This window comes from Hibiscus syriacus, unplaced genomic scaffold, assembly GCF_006381635.1.
Source record: "Hibiscus syriacus cultivar Baekdansim isolate YM2019G1 unplaced genomic scaffold, ASM638163v2 tig00111621_pilon, whole genome shotgun sequence".
Classification (NCBI taxonomy): domain Eukaryota; kingdom Viridiplantae; phylum Streptophyta; class Magnoliopsida; order Malvales; family Malvaceae; genus Hibiscus; species Hibiscus syriacus.
The window spans coordinates 3190098-3210087 of record NW_024063138.1 but is presented as its reverse complement, the minus strand read 5'-3'; the positions used below and the strand labels follow the sequence as shown (position 1 = coordinate 3210087).

The 19990-nt window shown below is 36.4% G+C and overlaps 2 protein-coding genes across 3 annotated transcripts in view; one reads left to right on the top strand and one right to left on the bottom strand.

The window, feature by feature from the left end:
* Positions 1 to 449: 449 nt before the first annotated feature.
* Positions 450 to 2453, bottom strand: LOC120165915 (peptidyl-prolyl cis-trans isomerase FKBP15-1-like). Its single transcript, XM_039175347.1, has 6 exons — positions 2349 to 2453; positions 2085 to 2134; positions 1599 to 1661; positions 1113 to 1203; positions 873 to 977; positions 450 to 737 (listed from the first exon to the last, which is right to left on the bottom strand). The coding sequence occupies exons 1-6, from the start codon at positions 2410 to 2412 to the stop codon at positions 649 to 651; spliced, it is 462 nt and encodes a 153-aa protein (XP_039031278.1). The 5' UTR covers positions 2413 to 2453; the 3' UTR covers positions 450 to 648.
* A 4015-nt stretch (positions 2454 to 6468) lies between these two features.
* LOC120166054 (UV-B-induced protein At3g17800, chloroplastic-like) overlaps positions 6469 to 19990 on the top strand; it is a 15990-nt gene continuing 2468 nt past the window's right edge. The window contains exons 1-2 of one of the 2 annotated variants that reach the window (XR_005519893.1): positions 6469 to 7019; positions 8076 to 8930. Coding sequence is in view for 1 of the 2 variants with exons in the window: in XM_039175441.1 (XP_039031372.1) it covers positions 6625 to 7019; positions 8076 to 8874 (1194 nt within the window). In the remaining variant the exon portion in view is untranslated. Of the gene's footprint in view, positions 7020 to 8075; positions 8978 to 19990 lie in introns of those variants that run through there. The other variant, XM_039175441.1, reaches the window with a different exon arrangement.

The following is a 19990-nucleotide window of genomic DNA, read 5'->3' as shown; positions in this document are numbered from 1 at the left end:
GGGTAGTATGGTCAAATTTCAATTCCCTCCAACAAGACAATTGAATTACATCCATTTTTTTTGATGAAATTCACTTTCCCTCATTTGATGGAATTAAATTCCATCAGGGATCCCAATTTCCTTGAAAAACTTGAACCAAACATGGGAAATTAGTTAAATTGGATTCTAATTCCCACCAATTTCAATGTATTTCATCTAACCAAACACCACCTTACTTTCCCGAATTGGTCATCAAAATTTTCAGTTTTTCTTGTTTAATCCAAATATGTAATGCCCAACGGAAACCACATGTATTTTAAATAAAGTTATTATAAAACAAAAGAGTATTCTGTTGACTTTCATTTTAAAATTAATCGATTCTAATCAAATGATGCTAAATGTTTGTGAACCATGGAAGTTGCTTCATTTAGCGATTGAAACTGAAGCTTGCATACCATATAAAATGCCCATCATCAGAAATGCACTTCTTTTATCGGTTCTGGCAACGACTTACCGATGTAATTGGACAATTTATATTCTCTCCAGCCAACAAATAGAAAATGTTTTAGTTAATACTGCTGGCCAGAAGACATGTTGAGGCTACGCCATCCATATAGCGTTTCTAAATGGAAAACAAAGGCTACCGCTACTCTGCTGCAAGTGACTAATCTATAGCTCATCGTCAGTTGTATCCGCGCCACTCGATGGCTTCCCATTGACTGAAACAAGCTCTGTTTCAAATATTAGCGTTGCTCCACCTGTTAAGTTCGGCACAAACTATGAATGTTTATCATTCCTTCAATGTTATATTAACCGATGAATGTTTATCATTACCATCCTAAAATTCTGAATAGTCGAGCATAAACGAATACGAACAAAAGCATATATTTTACCTGGGATGGTGGGCGGCGAACCCTGTTCACCATATCCAAGCTTGGCGGGTATTTTCAACTTCCGCTTCTCACCGACGCACATCCCCAGCAGTCCTTGGTCCCATCCTGCAAATAGCATATCCATTTTCAGGTATCAATGAACTCCATGCAAATGTAACGGATTAACAATCTGGTCGTAAAACAAACGGTTCATTTTCAGAGTAATAACAAAAGGTGGAGTGGTTGTTAAGGGGAATTAACCTTTGATTACTTGTCCGCTACCAAGCTCAAACTCAATGGGGTCACCCCTTTCGAAACTGGAATCAAAAACTGTTCCATCAATGAGTTTCCCCTTCAAAAATGAATGAAAATTCATTTAAACCAAGAAATTCATAGCTCATAGGCAGTTAAACGATTAATTCCAACCATAAAAAGTTTGAGAGCAATAATTTTTAACCGGAAAAATTCACGACAAATTGTTTATTGCTTTTATTTTCTTTTCTTAAATCCTTTCATGCAATGAACTATAAATAGAAAAATGCACAACAAAATGATATTTGAAACAGGGGAAAAGGCACAATCAATGATTTAAATTTATTGCCAAACTCCAACTTCCAGAATCCAAAAAAAGAACATGCTAGAAAGTTGAAAGCAGTCGACAAATAGAAAGCTAAAAAATGTTTAGCAGGGGAGAAAGGTACAGAAATATGATAATAGAAACATCCAGGTGAAGCTAGTGAAACATACCCGATAGTGCACTTTGACTTTATCACCTTTATGAGCTTGGAATTCACATGATGGGGGCTTATACTGTGAAAAGGGTAAGAAAGAAACATATAATGAGATGACAAAAACAAAGAGAAAAGGGACCAAAATGAGAAACAACAAATAACAGTCAACTTATTTATCTTTACACAACATGAACTAAATTTACCAAAGTAAAAGACAAAAAGTAAAGCCTCGTTCTGTAATTGAACTATGCATTTTGTTAGATTTCATAAGCAAAATAGCAAATTCCAAATTTGTAGATAAACGGCCATGATAAATCAATGATAAATAAATGTACATAAATAAGGGGGGAAATACTACCACTCAAACCTAACATCCTCCAAAATACAATCAAAGCTAATGGGAGACGGATTTCACAACGTTTGATTTATCTCCGATCAGAAAACTATGAAAAGATACGCAAAAATGTAATTAAATAGCGAATAAAATGGGGAAAATAAATACTTTGACGCCGATCTGCAGCTCGGTCACATCTCCGGACTTCTTGGCATTCGCTGAGAAGTTTCAAGTGTACAAGAATGAAACGTATAATCAATTAAAGCGTAAGGAAGCTGAATTGCTTACAAATTATATTTATATATATATATATATATATATATGAAAAAAATATTAAATCAGAAGACGAGACGTTTCAACAATCGATCAGATCTGGAAATGGTGAGAACGTATAACTAATGAACGAAAAGATTGATCGGATAAGGAACTTACCTAATGCCAAAAGAACCAAAATAAGCACAATCGGAGACACCGTCAACGCGCGGCTGATACCCATTTTTCTTCACTTTCAGATTCCAAACGCTGAACGCAGATTATCTTTCCTTCACTTGGTTGATATTCATATAAAACGAGAACAATAAGAAGAGACGTCCAATGGGCTTAGATGGTCTTCTTCATGGGCTGTTTCGAGGCCTCATTTTTGTACGTTAAGTCCTACCCATTTTAAATGTTCAATGGCATCCTTAAACAAAAATATATATTATTAATTGTAAATACGGCGTCGGGTTTACTTATATTCAATCATTTTTTTAAACTAGAACAGAGAACTTCAAAAAAAACACCAGAACGGGTGTCGTGTAAAAGACTACGGCAGAGAGTAAAAAAGCGTGCGATTGGTTCACGAAATGTAAAATTATCAGTGGGAATAAAAAATTACCAGAGAATATGATTACTGGGTATGTTGTATTTTATGTTTGGTTGGTTTAGCAGGAATGTAAGATTGTCGTGTTTGGTTAAAGGAATAAAAGATTATTGGAATGTATATTTGATCAAATTGTCCTTATTATATATTTATATAATATTACAAATTGTAAAATATTTATATATTTTCTTTAAAAAATTAAATTCATAATATTTATATAATTTTTTTTACAAAATTAAAAATATAAAAAATGTTTAATGAAATGGTACATTTTTTTAACCCCTCAACTTCATATAAAATTTAATTATAGACTTTTTTTTGTAAATCTAAAATAATTTAAGCATAAATTTGTAATTTAACCTTCGTATACTTTTTATTATTCAATGACAGAAGAATTATATTTTTAAAGAAGAAAAATTAAGGGCATTTTAGTCCAAAACGCCGATAATGTTACAATACCTAAGGAAATGGAGGTAATGACATTCCCGGTAATATATCCCAAAAAATCTATTATTGAATATAAAAATTTACCGGAAATGAGATTTCCGACCAACCAAACATGAGAATATAAGAATTTCACAATCTTTTAACCAAACACCCTTAAGGCTTTTTTTGTTGTTTCCCGATTATACTATGTTCACATATTAGTGCTTCATTTATTTTGCATATAAGCCTATTATGAAAGCCAAAAACTTAAAATATTTAAACATTTATTTTCTAAGTGGGTTAATATTTTAATACAAAGGGCATCAAACTTAATTAATCGTAAGAAATACAAATACCATGGGCGGTGATATAAATAATAATAAAAAAATAATGCTTAGGTGGTGTTTGTTTTTACTGTGTAAGGTCTGCAAAGCTCTTATGTCTACGTCGCGTAGACCACATGCAGACATTGAGTTTCGCAGGCCGTCTGTTTTTTAGAAGACATAAACTCTTCTAACGTCTGCGCGAGGTCTTCTTGGTGCAGACATTGTTTTATGTCTTCAAAGGTCTTCAAACCTCTTCAAATAAATTAAAATTATTTAAATATATTTTAAAATTTATTTTAAAATATAGATTGATTTATTTAAAAATATAGATTGATTTATTTAAAAATATTGATTGATTTTTTTAAAAAAAATATGAATTGATTTATTTTAAAAAATTTATTATTGTAGTTGTATGGATTATTTAAATTTCGTTATTATAAAACTAAAATTATTTAAATTTCAGTATTGAAAAACTCTTTTAAGTTTAAAAAATCAGTTTATTTATATTATAGTTTATTTTAACAGTCTGCAGACGTTAAAAAACAAACAGTCTTTTTCTTGCAGACTGCAGACTTTTGGTCCACCTCTTCTGCTGCAGATGCTTGCAGATGTGGTCCGTAGACTGCAGACCTTTTACATTTGCAAAAACAAACATCACCTTAATGTTATAAACGTTATTCTTTTATGTGGTTCGATCGTCAATAGCGTTAGTTTTTCCCGATAAGTAACACGAGTCACGATCTGGCAATTTTGAATTTTTTTATAAAATAAAAAAAAAAGAAAATTATATATTTAAAAAAAAAGAAAACACATAAATTTTGAAAATAACCCCTAAACTTTGAAAACCTTCATTTCAACCCCTGAACTCTCGCCGACCGCCGCCCTTTGCTGTCGAAGAAGCTCCACCCGACCTCTCATCCCCTCAATGACCAAAACCCATATGAAATCTTGACCCGTTAACGTCTGATCGACAATAAATCGACGTTTTATACCTTGTGAACCCTATGATAAAAATCGTAATCCCACACGATTCCGACGATGAATCGACGACAAATACAATAACATATAACTAGGATGACGACAATGTTGTGGCTGGAGAGGGCGTTGGCGACGACTTAGTGTTAAGATTTGGTATTTTAGAGATTTTGAGTTTTTTTCTAATTTAAAAGAATTTAATTTTTTTATAAATATACTAATATTTTAATGTTTTTTAAAAATATAAATTTTAAAATTACCAATTTGTAACAAAGGTCAGGTGAAAAACGAAAGTCATTAACGTCACAAATATCTAAAAGAACAATCTTTATAACTTTAGGCATATGAATAGATAAAAATAATAATAAAAGCACCTATTATGATTCGTCAGATTCGATATAAAAAGTATAATTGGGAACTTATTTATACAGTAAGCCTAAACAATGGGTGCTGTGCTGGTTAGGTCTCCTTATCATAAACTGTGTAAAGTATTATCCATTTTGTTCCTCTCCTCACTGTCCTTATCCCATAATTCACTCAACTTCTTCTTTATCTCTTATTTCATTATTCAAAAAATAAAAATTATGATTTAATTTGGTCAATTTTACCTGGGGAAATAAATTTTAAAAATAATATCTAATAAATTAAAACTTGTCGAAATCAAGAAAATATCATCAATATTCAGACATAGGTCAGTGTTCTCCCAATCGACCCCCCACAAAAAAAATCTCTTATCGAAGACTGGTTCATTCTATTTAGGGATAGTAAACGGGCGGATCGGATACGGATACTCCCTCTCCATCCTTATACCAACCTAATATTTTTTCAATCCATCACCCGCTCACCACCCATGATGGGTACAAATTTTTAAATCCACACCCGCCCACGCGGGTACATTCTCAAATTCATCCCCACACCCACTAGCGACGTACCCGTCTAGACCCGCATGAAAGCAATCTTAAGTTATATATAAGCAACAGACATAAAAAAAACATTTTCATTAAGAAACATATCCATTAATAAACATAATAAAATAATCCAATGATTATCTGAATTAAATTTTAATATATATCTTATAGTACATAAAACACCATAATAAAAGACCTAATTAAAGTTTATAAACATAAATGACAAACACATAATGTTTTTGTTCATTGGCACAACATTCTAAAATTTCAGGCAATACTTGTGACATCTGATACTCCAGTATTACAATCATCATTCTCTATTTCCTTCAATTGAGAGCACTCCAATTTAAAATCACTACTACCTACATATATAATAGAAAGTGGGCGGGAAGATGCGGAGCGGATGTGGGGTGGGTAATGTCTCAAACTCATTACCCGCCCACTACCAGTGACGAGTATCACTTTCTAAATCCACATTCACCCACTACCCGTTAAAATTATACTCATCTCCGCCCCAATTGGAGCGGGTGCGGTGCGAAATCCACAAAACTGTACTCGTTTATCATCCCTAATTCGATTGGGGCCAATCTTTTCTCCACGTGTCAGGTAGTACAAACGTATACATCCACATCAAGTAACCCTAATAATTCTCCAACCTCCTTTTTCTTTATTTTTTTTATAAACAAACGGGTAAAGTACAAATTTAATACTCAACTAATACCATAGTTCCATTATAGTCATATAACTTTTAAAAAAATAAATTATACCTAACATTACGTTTTAATTCTATTTTAAACACTCATAGTTTAAAAATTAACGATAATACGAATATATCACCATAAAATAATTTTATCATAAAATAGTATCACATCATCAATAAAATAAAAAATTAATTATATTAATAATTTTATATTTTTAATGATAAATGATCAAAATCAAATAAAGATATAATATTCATTAGTTATGGTTTAAAAATTAATTAAATAATTAAAGTAAAATTACTAAAATAGTTGGATGAGTAAATATATAATAAATTTATATTGCTTAGACCTAAAAAAGTCATCAAACCCTATCCAACTTGCATCATCTTAGGCAAACACAATAATGTTATGATAAGCGATAAGGCCATAATCTTCTCAACCCCTCCCTTCTTATCTTTAATCTATCCCATAATTTCAGTATATTCTGTTTGGTTTCTCATTTGACAGTTGATGGACCGTTGTTTCTCTCTCGACAAAGCTCTTTCTTTCTCTTCTTTTTTACCATCCCTGGTAAAACTTTCTCGGCACGATTTTACCGCTCCCAACTCTTCTTATACCCGCCGGCGATCACTTAGGACTGGTTTTACTTCTGTTGATTTCGATGCCCAGAGTGTGTCCTCCGTCAAAGTCAGCGCCGGGCCTAGTCACTGTGACTTTAGCAGCTTGAACGCTCCTCTTGAACCGAGGTCGGCTCCCGGGAAGCTTTTAAGCGGCGTCCTACAGAATCAACGGCAGTTCTTCCACTTCGCCGCAGCCGATGAACTTAAGCGGCTCGCCGATGATCGTGATGCAGCCGTTGCTCGTATGTTAGTTAGCTCGGATTCTGATGAAGCACATCTTCACAGGTTTGTACTTTGTATGTGTAACAGTTCTTCAAGAGTAAAAGAAAGTTTTTTTCCTTAACAATTAAAAGCCTATTAAACTATCTTTCTTTTATCTTTAAAGAGTTTTCTTTTTATGCTGATAAGTTGATATTTTGATGCTTTGGGTTTGGTTAAGTTTGTCTTTGTGCTATGTTTTTCTTGTTTTTAGCTTTTCATTTGTATTGAGAAAGTTGGAGTACCAACCAAACTAACCTTAATTTTTGCTAATGGTGCCTGGCATGTTTGTTCCGATGAAAGAGCTTTTATCATGTAACGAGTCTAGTTAAGTAGATATTGAGATTTCTTCGATCTGTTATTAGTCCCAAGGCTGAATAAATTAACTATTGAAGCTTAGTTTTAAGTTCTTTACCTTGGTTCATTACTTGTGACCATTCTGTTTCGCTTGTAATTCTACAAAAAGCTTAAGGATCATATCATATTTATAAACAGATAAGAACCACCCATTACTTACTGTTTAATGAGTGCAGCCTTCTAATGTGTTGTAGAAAGTGTTGAGTTGCCTTCAGTCTAATGCAGTTAAGTCTTATTTAGTAATTTAATGGAAGTACATAATGGTGCATTACTCGTGTTTCGGATACACCTTCCCTTGTTTATATTGCTGATTTCATATTTCTTCTGATACATATGTGTTTATAATTGTTTTATTCTTTCGGTTTGAAGTTAATGCTGTTATCATAATTTGTTTGCACTTGTTAGTTTGTGGAATCTTCTGTTGGCTTGGATTAGAAAAGAAGTTTACTGTATTTTATGTTTAATAGTGATATCAATTAGAAAAGGCATTTGTCTTCTGTTGAAAAGAGCACTCCGAAATCCCTAGCTTGGCACTATTTGTGATGCTTCCAGGCGATGGTTGTAATAGTGTTATTTTAACTGCCATTATTATCACCCTATTAAAGGAGCTGCCCTTGGAATGCCTCAAAATTTGTATGTTGGATCCTTTGACTCTGTTGATCGATATAACATCCGTTTTCTTTTATTTAATTTGACATATTTGCATTTTTTTTCTGTAAATTCCAGAAGAATTGCTCAACTGAAAGAGCAGGAGTGCCAAGCTGCTGTGGAAGATGTCATGTACATGTTAATCTTTTACAAATTCTCCGAATTCAGTGTACCATTGGTTCCAAAGCTCTCCAGGTGCATTTACAATTGTAGACTCGAGATATTGCCTTCGAAAGACTGGGAGCTAGAGTCCATACATAGCATTGAGGTTCTGGAGATGGTTAGGGAACATGTCAGCACTGTTATTGGCTTGAGAACAAACTCAAGTGTTACAGACAATTGGGCTACCACCGAGATCCAACGGCTCCATTTAAGTCGACTTTATGCAGCCTCCATCTTCTATGGCTATTTTCTCAAGTCTGCCTCCTCTAGACACCAACTGGAAAGATGCTTAACATTGGTTCATCAAAAACGTCTGAACCATAGGAACTCCCTCCAGTTTCTGGATCTTTTACCTTGTGGAATTAAGAGTCTTGTGTTTGGCCATATCGGAGACATGCAATTTGCTCCATTAGGTCAAGGAATGGGTATACTGGATACGAATCTCAAAGAGTTAAGGTGTTACGTAATGGGATTCGACCCTGAGACACTGCAACGATGCGCCAAACTGAGATCCAAAGAGGCTGCAAATTTGATCGAGAGGCACAGCTTTGCGCTCTTTGGTGACGAGCAGACAGGTATTCCCAAGACGGATGAGGTGATTAAGACATCTTTTTCCAGCCTGAAGAGATTAGTTTTGGAAGCTGTCGCCTTCGGTTCGTTCCTTTGGGACATTGAAGAATACGTCAACACGGTGTATAAGCTGAAGGACAACTGATTTGAGAAGGGGAAGTCATAGCAGTTGAGTAAAATCTGTTTGTACGGAGGAGAGATGTTTTTCCTACGTGATTGCTCTGGTTTGCAGGAACTAGTATTGTATAGTTATAAGTCGGTATAATGGAATAATGTACAGTAAAAACTACTGTTAATCAATGTGATCGTTTCACTTGTTTGGTATTTGGTTAATATGCTTGATGAATGTTTCGAAGCAATCAAGTTTTCAAGATACCATGATTGCATATGGGTTGGTTGAAGAACTTTGATGCACTAATTCAGCACAATTCATGTTCTGAGCGTCGAATGAAAATATTATGCAATGTTTGGAAAGATCCCTGCGGATTGTGTTAAGTCCTGTTATGACCCGCATAATACGGAATGGATGTTGAGCAAAGTGGAGAAGGGTTTTGGATGCTGCTTATATATCGTAACACGGTATTTCTTTTTGAGAAAATCGCCTCAGTGACCAAAAAAAAGTTATAATATACGATTTTAACCAACTTTTTTTGGATTTGCCAAAATGACCAACAAAATCGCAACGCGAAATAAAAATCGCAACGCGATCCCCAGAATCGCAAATCAGTTTCCAAAATCGCAACGCGATTCTTGAAAATCGCAATGCGATAGTACAAATTCGCATTGCGATTTTCCAAAATCGCAACGCGAATATGAAAATCGCAACGCGAACACATAAATCGCAACGCGTATCCGTAAATCGCAACGTGTATCCGTAAATCGCAACGCGTATGGGTAAATCGCAATGCGTATCCGTATATCGCAACGCGTATCCGTAAATCGCAACGATAATACATAAAATCGCAACGCGTATCCGTAAATCGCAACGCGATATTTAAAGCGCCATTATAATCGCTACGCGTATTTTATTTTCAAATTACAAAAAGAATATTAAGACAAAATCCCGTAATCGCAACTCATAACCTAAAACCTAAAATCACAACTCAGTCCCATCTCCATCTCTCACTCTCTACGGCGAAGAAATCCGTCCCCATCTCCGAAGATTTCCGTCCCCATCTCCGGCGAAATCCCTCACAACCATTCACGGTCAGAAATCCCTCACAATATTCAGAAATGGAAAATCAACCTCCGAGGGTTAGTTTTTTTAATTATTTTTATTTTGAAATGTTTGCATTATTGTAGGTTTTTCATATTGAAACTGATGATAAGTTTACTGGTCATTTCAATAATAGATTAACCATTTCACTTAGATTTCATTTCGCGTTACGATTCTGTCGTTGCGATTTTCATTTCGCGTTGCTATTCTCTCGTTCCGATTTTCAAGTTAGTATTTGTCTTTGTCTTTGTTCTGTCTTTTGGTTGAAGTAATGCAATCCATTCAAGTTTCAATTTGCAGAAGAGTCGCAACGAGATAAATGAAAATCGCAACGAGAGAATGACTGTCGCAACGAGAGAAATGAAAATCGCAACGAGAGAATCGCAACGCGAAATGAAAATCGCAACGAGAGAATCGCAACACGAAACCAAAATCGCATTGCGATTTTCATTTCGCGTTGCGATTTTCATTTCGCGTTGCGATTCTCTCGTTGCGATTGTCATCTCGCGTTGCGATTCTCTCGTTGCGATTTTCATTTCAACCAAAAGACAAAACAGTGTTGCAAATTTTAGTTTCAAGAATAAACTACTACTTTTTATGTTTATTGTTTTTGGTATATCTTCACAGTGTAGTTTTTGGTATATCTAACTTGGTATGTTTATTGTTTTTGTAGAAATTTTTTTCGGCTCAATTGACCTTGAGAAATAAAGTCAGCCTGGCCACTACAATTGCAAAGAAGCTTTCACCTGCTCAAAGACAATTGTTTGAGGAAACCTGCTTCGGGCCATGGCTGAGAGTACAGCATCCGGGTGGAGATGCTAATTTGACCCATTTGTGGCTTCAGACCATGACATCAAATCTACCCGACAGTATACAACGTGGTGAGGAAGAGATATGGTTTCATTTTCCACCAGCGTATACTTGTTTTGGGCGGAAGGAGTTCTGCTTAATCACTGGTCTACGATTCGGACACGATGATGTAGGCCGGTACACTCGTCATATCGCCCGCCCATCATGGTTATCCCGGGTTTTTCCGGATGAGTCAATGGAGAAGCCGAACCTACATGTCGACGACCTGAAGAAATTGTTTAATAAGAAAGCTGGTTTCACTCGGATGGATGACGTCGATGTTGTCCGAGTATGCCTTCTACTACTTGTGTATGCCGGCTTTTTAGGCAGAGAGGCCAGACAACCTATTCATCGGGAGCTAATAATATTGGTAGAGGACCTGAATGCATGGAATCTGTTTCCGTGGGGTTCGTATATATGGAAAGCTACCTGGACTAAGTTGTCGTCTGCCTTTGATGACCGCAAAAGTTTGCGGGGCGATGGGTCCAAATACACTTTGTCAGGCTTTGTTTGGGCCTTTAAGGTAAGAATTTCTATATAATGTTTCTAAAATTATAATTAATTATTTAACAATTACTAATTTTGTTATTATATTGTTTGTAGATTTGGATATTCGAGGCTTTCCCCAGCATGCGTACATATGCAATAAAAACGTCAAATGATATTCCCAGGGCTATTTCCTGGAAGAGGAAAACTCTGTTGGATTGGGAAGACTTAATACCATATGCCACAATAAATAATGTAAGTTAACACAAATACTTTCATATAATATATAAACAAGTTATTAATAGTAGACGTTTAACTTTGTTTGAGTTTTTATATTTTAGGAGGCTAACATTCCATTACAAAGACTGACACCCACGGAGGAAGAGCTTGCCACTGATTGGTGGCAAGCTAGTCAGAATTTTTTTGATGGCACGGATGATGAGCAGCATCCACTTCCTCCAATTCGAGAGCCATCACCTCACCTAGAGCCATCACCCGATCGACCCGACTATACACCTCTAGAACGAGAGCCATCACCTATCCCGTCACATCATCGAGCCTCTTCTCCACCATCACCTCATGATAGGCGACCGGTAAAGATGCCACGACTCCTATCTCCCTGTTCTCCACCTCCACCTCAACGGGATGAGTCAAGGGAGTTACGTGATGAGGTCAATGCCTTGCGTGAGGAGATCGGTACTCTACGCGATAACGATGGTGCATGGCGTGTGGAGGTGTCAACTTTACGTGGTGAGGTTGCCGCTCTACGTGAGATGATAGTATCGTTGCAGAATGAGGTTCATACTCTACGCAACGATGTAAGTTTAAGATTTTCCATATTTAACTTAATGATAAATTTACTCGTAATTTCACTTAGATTAGCCATTTCACTTAGATTGCTTAGTAAATTTATTCGGTTGCTGCCAATTCTGCTAAACTGTGTATTCTTTAACACTGTGAAATAGTATTTGTCTTTGTTTTGTCTTTTGGTTGAAAGTAAATTTGTTCGGTTGCTGCCAATTCTGCTAAACTGTGTATTCTTTAACACTGTGAAATAGTATTTGTCTTTGTTTTGTCTTTTGGTTGAAAGTAAATTTGTTCGGTTGCTGCCAATTCTGCTAAACTGTGTATTCTATAACACTGTGAAATAGTATTTGTCTTGTTTTGTCTTTTGGTTGAAAGTAAATTTGTTCGGTTGCTGCCAATTCTGCTAAACTGTGTATTCTATAACACTGTGAAATAGTATTTGTCTTTGTTTTGTCTTTTGGTTGAAAGTAAATTTGTTCGGTTGCTGCCAATTCTGCTAAACTGTGTATTCTTTAACACTGTGAAATAGTATTTGTCTTTGTTTTGTCTTTTGGTTGAAAGTAAATTTATCCATTCAAGTTTCAATTTGCAGAAGAAGAAATAGTTTACTTTCGCAACACGAAACTTAAAATCGCAACGCGAAATGAAAATCGCAACGACAGAATCGCAACGCGAAACCAAAATCGCAACGCGAAACCAAAATCGCATTGCGATTTTCATTTCGCGTTGCGATTCTTTCGTTGCGATTTTCATTTCGCATTGCGATTCTGTCGTTGCGATTTTCATTTCGCGTTGCGATTTTGGTTTCGCGTTGCGATTTTAAGTTTCGTGTTGCGAAAGTAAACTATTTCTTCTTCTGCAAATTGAAACTTGAATGGATAAATTTACTTTCAACCAAAAGACAAAACAAAGACAAATACTAACTTCAGGGTATTAGTTTGAAACATATTTTTCTTTGTTATCTGATGCATTTTGTGAACTATGATAGAATAATGACTTGGGTGAATACAATGCAAGTTTGAAACATATTTGTCTTTGTTTTCACTGTTTAAATATCATGTCTGTTTATTTACTGATTTTTGTATTTAATTATTTAGCGGCCCGATAGAGTGGATGCTTTACGTCGGGTTATGCTTGCACGACGGAGTTCACGCATCAGACAGCGTGCACGTGCTATTAAGTCTCCGTACACCCCAATAGTGCGAAGACACCGCAAGAAGAAGCCCGACTCGCCTGTCATCCCTCAAGAGTCCACTCCTATCGTTGAAGAGGCCCCCCTATCATTCCTCGAGAGTCCCCTCCCACCGTTCAAGAGGCCACTGTCATCATTGAAGAGGTCCCTCCCACCATTCAAGAGCCCGATTCACATGGCGTCATATGTAGGCTTCTTGAGAAACCCTCTGACGTGCCGGACATGATGGATTCAAGTTGGCTCTTGTATGAGTTACCGGCCAGTACCATACCGGTATCTGAAGAGGAGAGGGAACAACTACCGGACACAATTCTGGATAACACCCTTTGGGCTAAGACCGCTGTTGATTTTTATCTACATGAGCAGAGCCAGGGGTGTTTCACTGACATATGCAAGCTCACCGATGATATCTATTTGTTGCTTGATCGGTCTTGGTGGGGCGTATTATTAGGGGTCGAAGACAATGGCTATTTCGATGGGGGGGTAAGTCTTATATTTTTCTTATATTTCAATTTGATTAATTTTTTTTTTAAATTTATGTAAGTCACTAATATATGTCTTTTTTTGTAAAACAGCATATCGATGCGTGGGTGACACGTCTTCTAATAATAAGAAAACTTAAGAAAAATAAAAATATACGATATACAATTATGCGACGTCTTTTCACGCCGTTCACTTGAAGAATGCACGAAATGAATCATTTGATTTGGGCAATGGACAAGCTAAACTTTATCCTGCATGGTGGGAGGTCGATAAGGTTAGTATTTATTTTAGATTGAGTTTAAAGGTTTTATAAAATAAGTGCGCAAATGAATGAATTATTACTTATGATTGCAGGTGTTTATCCCTGTTTTGGAACGTAAACATTGGATTCTCGTCGAGCTTCAGCTCCCATCCCTTAAGACAATAGTGTATGACAGCATGATAAATTACATATCATTGGCTGATTTAAGAGATGTTATTAAGGGATGGAGCTCTCATTTGGCTAAATTCTTGGATGCGATCAATTATTGGACTCGTTCTGGAAACAAGAAGCCAAAGAAGCTCAATATTACAGTTATTAGAGACGAGACCGCGCCACAACAAACGAGCGGAGCCAGAGGAGATTGTGGTCCTCTCGTATGCTTGGCGTTGGAGCGTTTGACGACGGGAAGCATCAAGTATCTACCTCCCACCGATAGAGATAGAGCTGCAGTAGGCTTGTGGTTTCGGCATTATATGGCTAAATCGATATATACGAGACGCTGCCTACCTGCATCCGCGTTATAAAAATGTCCATAAACAATTGGTAAGTTTATATACTTTTGGTTTGAAAATGTTTGGTTAAGTACCTAGAATTCAATAATTTGCTGTTTGTAGGTTTTAGATGTGTAGAAAGTGTTGTTTGAGCAAATGTTTGGTTTCTGCAGGTTAATCTCAGAAGTGAACTGCGTGAAAATGATGTATGGCTGCAAAAGTTGATTCAATAGTTTAATTGATTGTTTTTTGATTGTTTAATTGATTTGTAAAAGTTGATTCAATAGTAGATGATCGGAAATAAGAATTATTGCTTATTTTTTGATTGTTTAATTGATTTGTAAAAGATTATTTGTAAAAGTTGATTTGTGTAATTGATGCGAATATAATTCTTATTTGTGCTTGTTTAATTGATTGAAATGTAATGGTTGATTTTGTTGATTTCAATCTGCATTATGTTGAAGGCAAAATTGACTATCGCAATGCGAAATGAAAATCGCAATGCGAAATGAAAATCGCAACGAGAGAATCGCAATGCGAAATGAAAATCGCAATGCGGAAATGAAAATCGCAATGGGAGAATCGCAATGCGATTTTAATTTCGCATTGTGATTCTCTCGTTGCGATTTTCATTTCGCATTGCGATTTTCATTTCGCATTGCGATTCTCTCGTTGCGATTTTCATTTCGCATTGCGATTTTCATTTCGCATTGCGATTCTCTCGTTGCGATTTTCATTTCCGCATTGCGAAATGTAATGGTTGATTTTGTTGATTTCAATCTGCATTATGTTGAAGGCAAAATTGACTATCGCAATGCGAAATGAAAATCGCAATGCGAAATGAAAATCGCAACGAGAGAATCGCAATGCGAAATGAAAATCGCAATGCGGAAATGAAAATCGCAACGAGAGAATCGCAATGCGATTTTCATTTCGCATTGCGATTCTCTCGTTGCGATTGTAATTTCCGTGTTGCGATAGTCAAATGCATGCCTAATAGTGATAACAACTGAATAACAAGAGTTGGTTAAGTCAAAATGGTTGGCCTGAGTCATTAATTCAACTGAAAATGTTAAAAGTTCACACATAAAATCCACATAATACAACGTTTGCATTTAAAAATCACCTAAGTTAACAGTCCCAAAAGGTGAAGCCAATTGTGATTGGGATTTTGAAGATGGTTGCCTTTTGCTTGACACCATATGAGCTTTGGATTTTGATGAGGATCCATATTTTGGTAGAGGAAAAGATGATTTTGATGGCACTGGTGATCCACATGTCAACCTTGTATGACCACTTTCCTTGCACCGACTACATGTCGATCTCTTCTTCTCTTCACCCTTAGACGGTATACGATCGTGACTTTTTGGTCGGCCAGGTAGCCTTCTGTCCATGGCTGGTGGCAAAACTGTTTGTAAGTCATCTGGTATGTCCCACTCAGAAGGATGTGGAATAGGGTAGACAATCTCGGCATAAGTCTGTCGATAAACTTCTGTAGTGTAGCAATCCATAGCGTATGCGCTTGAATCATCTTGGTTTAAATGAAGAGCAACTTTTATAACATGGCCACACGGATAACCAGATGTTTGCCATTTCATACAACTACACGTCTTTGCATTTAGATCGACTAGCCCATTTAAGTTATTATCCAGTACTTGAAACAAAGTGTTTGAACATGGTTCAACTCTCCATGACGTTGACTTCACAACACGTTTCGTTATCTTTTTTTCAGTCCATGGTGTAACACGATGTTCCAATGTTCCTGTAAATTTAAATAAACAATACTTAGTAAAATATAAATATGATAAGTTACGAATTCAAAGAAATAATACCTGCATGGTTTCTTTTCTTGTAGTACCACTGTTGAATAGAGGCTCGAAAAAACTCCATTAACATAGTAATGGGTAATTTCCGGGAATGACGACTTAGAGCGTTGATTGATTCTGCACTATTAGACGTCATGAAACCATATCTTGCTCCAAGTGATGTACTCTTGACCATCTTTCAAACCCGACATCTTCTAGTGTTTGAGCACACTGAGGCAAAACGTCTTAAACAATTTATATGCTTATTGAAATCCACTTCCCGATAAGCTTTTACAGCCTTCCAGTATGTCCATTTGTGCTTTTTTATACCAGCAGACCTTGATTTTAGATTTCTATACAAATGAACACCACAAAGTCCATGAAAAGCATCTGGGAAACACCTTCTAACAGCGTTGTCAATTGAGTTTGCCCTATCGGATATGATTGTCAGATTGCTAATAGGACCTATGCAATCCCTAAGATGCCCCATAAACCATGTCCATGAATCAGAGGTTTCAGATTTGCCAACCCCGTAAGCTATTGGCAATATCCCATTGTTAGCATCCATGGCTACTGCTAATAAGTTTACTCCAAGGTATCGACCTTTCAAATGTGCTCCGTCAACTATAATAACTGGGCGCATGCAAGTAATAAACGAACGAATCTACAAATAATATACACAAGAAATATAATCATTTAAATGTGAAATGCATGTAACTAACAAAAATGAGTCAACAAAATTATATTGATTTACTAACCGTAGCACCAATGGCGATAAACAGCAACTCAAAGCGTCCATCTCTATCTGTTTTGATATGAGTTACCGACCCAGGATTTTTCAGCTTTAAATTGTGACAATAAGCCGGCAGTTGGGCAAACGATGCTTCTGGCGACCCCCTCAACAATTCCAAGGCATAACATTTGGCTCTCCAAGCTTGAGAATATGATATACTAATCTTGAACCGAGCATTCATGTCAGTCATAATTTCATGTCCCCGATATACCCTGCCATTCAAAAACATTAACTCAGCCAGAAAACCACCCAACACCTTTTTGTTTGCCTGTCTATGGTGAGGAAAAACTTGGGTTCTTGAACATGTATGTTTATCAATAAAAGTCCTAACTTGAAACATTTTGCAATCTTTTATTCTCTTTGCAATCATACGCCCGTACAGTTTTTGTCAATCATACACCTTGTTTCGAAACGATCTTTGCTTGATTTGTTAACTTTTAGTTGATAGCCATCTTCCACACATTTCGTATACAAAGCTATCTTCAAGTCTTCCTTTGTATCAAAACAATCATCTTTCTTGACACGAATAACTTTGTGTAACAATCAACTGCTTTCTTTGCCAACTCTTCTTCCGGTAACTGAAGTAATTCTGGCATATTCCAGTTATACCCGTGGCATTTTCTTTTCTTCGGGGACTTTTTCTTCTTCTTTTCTTCTTCAGGATATATGAATTACAGAATGGATGTTCAACATGTTCATTCACAGTCGTAACTTCCTCCTCATTATCATCAACAACATCTTCCTCGACAACGGGTGTTTCATCATCAAAATTCGGGTATTGACCAATATTAAAATCATTACACACATGGTCTGTTTCTTCTTCTGAAACATCATCAAAATCCGTGTATTGACCAATATCAAAGTCCGGATATTGACCAAGACCAAATTTCGAATACTGACTAGTACTCACAATTTTTTCTGTTGGCTCATCATCGTCTAACTGGTCAATACGAAAACCGGAATTTGGTGCTAAAAGTTGATTGGGATTTGGATTAGAGAAAGGTTGTGGGTTTTGAGAAAAACTTAGTTGATTACTACCCGCTACTGACCCAACAATACTACTTCTAGGTTCAACAACATACAATGTAACATCATCTTGTGAAACACTAATGTAAGCAATGAATCGTTCAACATCTTCATTGTCGGTTAACAAATAAACTTTACCATTTCTCTGATAAGATAGCCTAAATCCACTTAGGGGCTCTAAATTCAATTTATTTGAAACACGTAGCATTAGAGTTTCATAAGTTAACTTTTGTAAAGACAATTTTAGTTGAAGATTCATGGGTAAAGGCATATATTGTAAAACACCATGAACATTATCCCATGACCCTCCAAAACACAAATCTATCCAAACATGATCAACATTAGATGATTTCATGGTTGTAAATTAATTTACTAAACAGACGAGCTGCGAAACTAAAACCTGTTGCCGGATTGGGAAGGATGTCGTTGGATATAGGAACGGATGTCGCCGGAGAGAGTGATAGATGGAGATGGAATGAGTTGCGATTTAGGGATTTAGTTTATGATTTCAGTGTTATATACCCAAAATTTCAGTGTTGTGATTTACAGATTCTCGTTGCGATTTACGGATTCTCGTTGCGATTTACGGATTATCGTTGCGATTTACAGATTCTCGTTGCGATTTACGGATTATCGTTGCGATTTACGGATACGCGTTGCGATATACGGATACGCATTGCGATTTACGGATACGCGTTGCGATATACGGATACACGTTGCGATTTATGTGTTCGCGTTGCGATTTTCATATTCGTGTTGCGATTTTGGAAAATCGCAATGCGAATCCGTATATCGCATTGCGATTTTCAAGAATCGCGTTGCGATTTTGGAAACTGATTTGCGATTCTGGGGATCGCGTTGCGATTTTTATTTCGCGTTGCGATTTTGTTGGTCATTTTGGCAAATCCAAAAAAAGTTGGTTAAAATCGTATATTATAACTTTTTTTTGGTCACTGAGGCGATTTTCTCTTTCTTTTTTCCGTCATTAGATTAGCATGCACAACAAGAATAGCATGAATCGAACCCGTAATATCACAGTTAATTTTTAATGATGGACGATTAAAGTGAAATTAAAATATAATATTGGATTTTAAAAAATAATAATAACTAGATAATCAAAATAGAACAAAAGTGACGATTATGATTTTTTTTTTTGGTTGAAAATATTCATTCATTAACAACAGTATCAGCAGTTACAATAGCATCATGGAGGGATCGGTCAAAATACAAAGGATGGGTGGTCATCGAAACATAATTGGGTAAAGCATGCGCCGCTTCGTTGGCTTCAAGACGAGTATAAGAAACGGTGACTCGAGGATGAGCATCAAGTAGTCGACGAGCTTCATATAGATAGAAATGCAGGACGGACTGGTCTGACTGATGATTTGCCAATTGCTGAACCACATTGAAAGTGTCGTTCTCAACCACTACACTCAACTCCATCTCGATTGCCATGCGAACACCATGACAAATAGCAAGAGCTTCCACTGTTCCAACATTTGGAACACAGGTACAAGGGAACGCACAGCTCATAATGACTTTACCGTCACAATCACGAGCTACCAGACCCACAATCGGAGAACCCAATCGTCGCGGACATGCTCCATCGACATTGATCTTGATGGTTCCTTGGGGAGGCTGCAACCAGCGACAACCATGGAGGATTGAACAGGAAGCAGACGTCCTAGTTGAGGAGGATATGAGACCGCTGATATATAGGCTGACTGAAGGGATGCACTGGCGGAGATAGTGTGCGATCCAGACAAGAGACGAGACTCGTGGCAGCACACATTCCTAGATACCAAATCTTCCAAAGGAAAATTAAAAGAGCAATAAAGCGTTGTAAGGGCA

Excerpts from the sequence above, each read along its gene's own strand:
- LOC120165915 (XM_039175347.1), bottom strand. The coding sequence starts at position 2,412 with ATGGGTATCAGCCGCGCGTTGACGGTGTCTCCGATTGTGCTTATTTTG. Across the intron at positions 2,135-2,348 it reads TTTGGTTCTTTTGGCATTAG|CGAATGCCAAGAAGTCCGGA; the intron begins GTAAGTTCCTTA and ends GAAACTTCTCAG. Across the intron at positions 1,662-2,084 it reads AGCTGCAGATCGGCGTCAAA|TATAAGCCCCCATCATGTGA; the intron begins GTATTTATTTTC and ends CCCTTTTCACAG.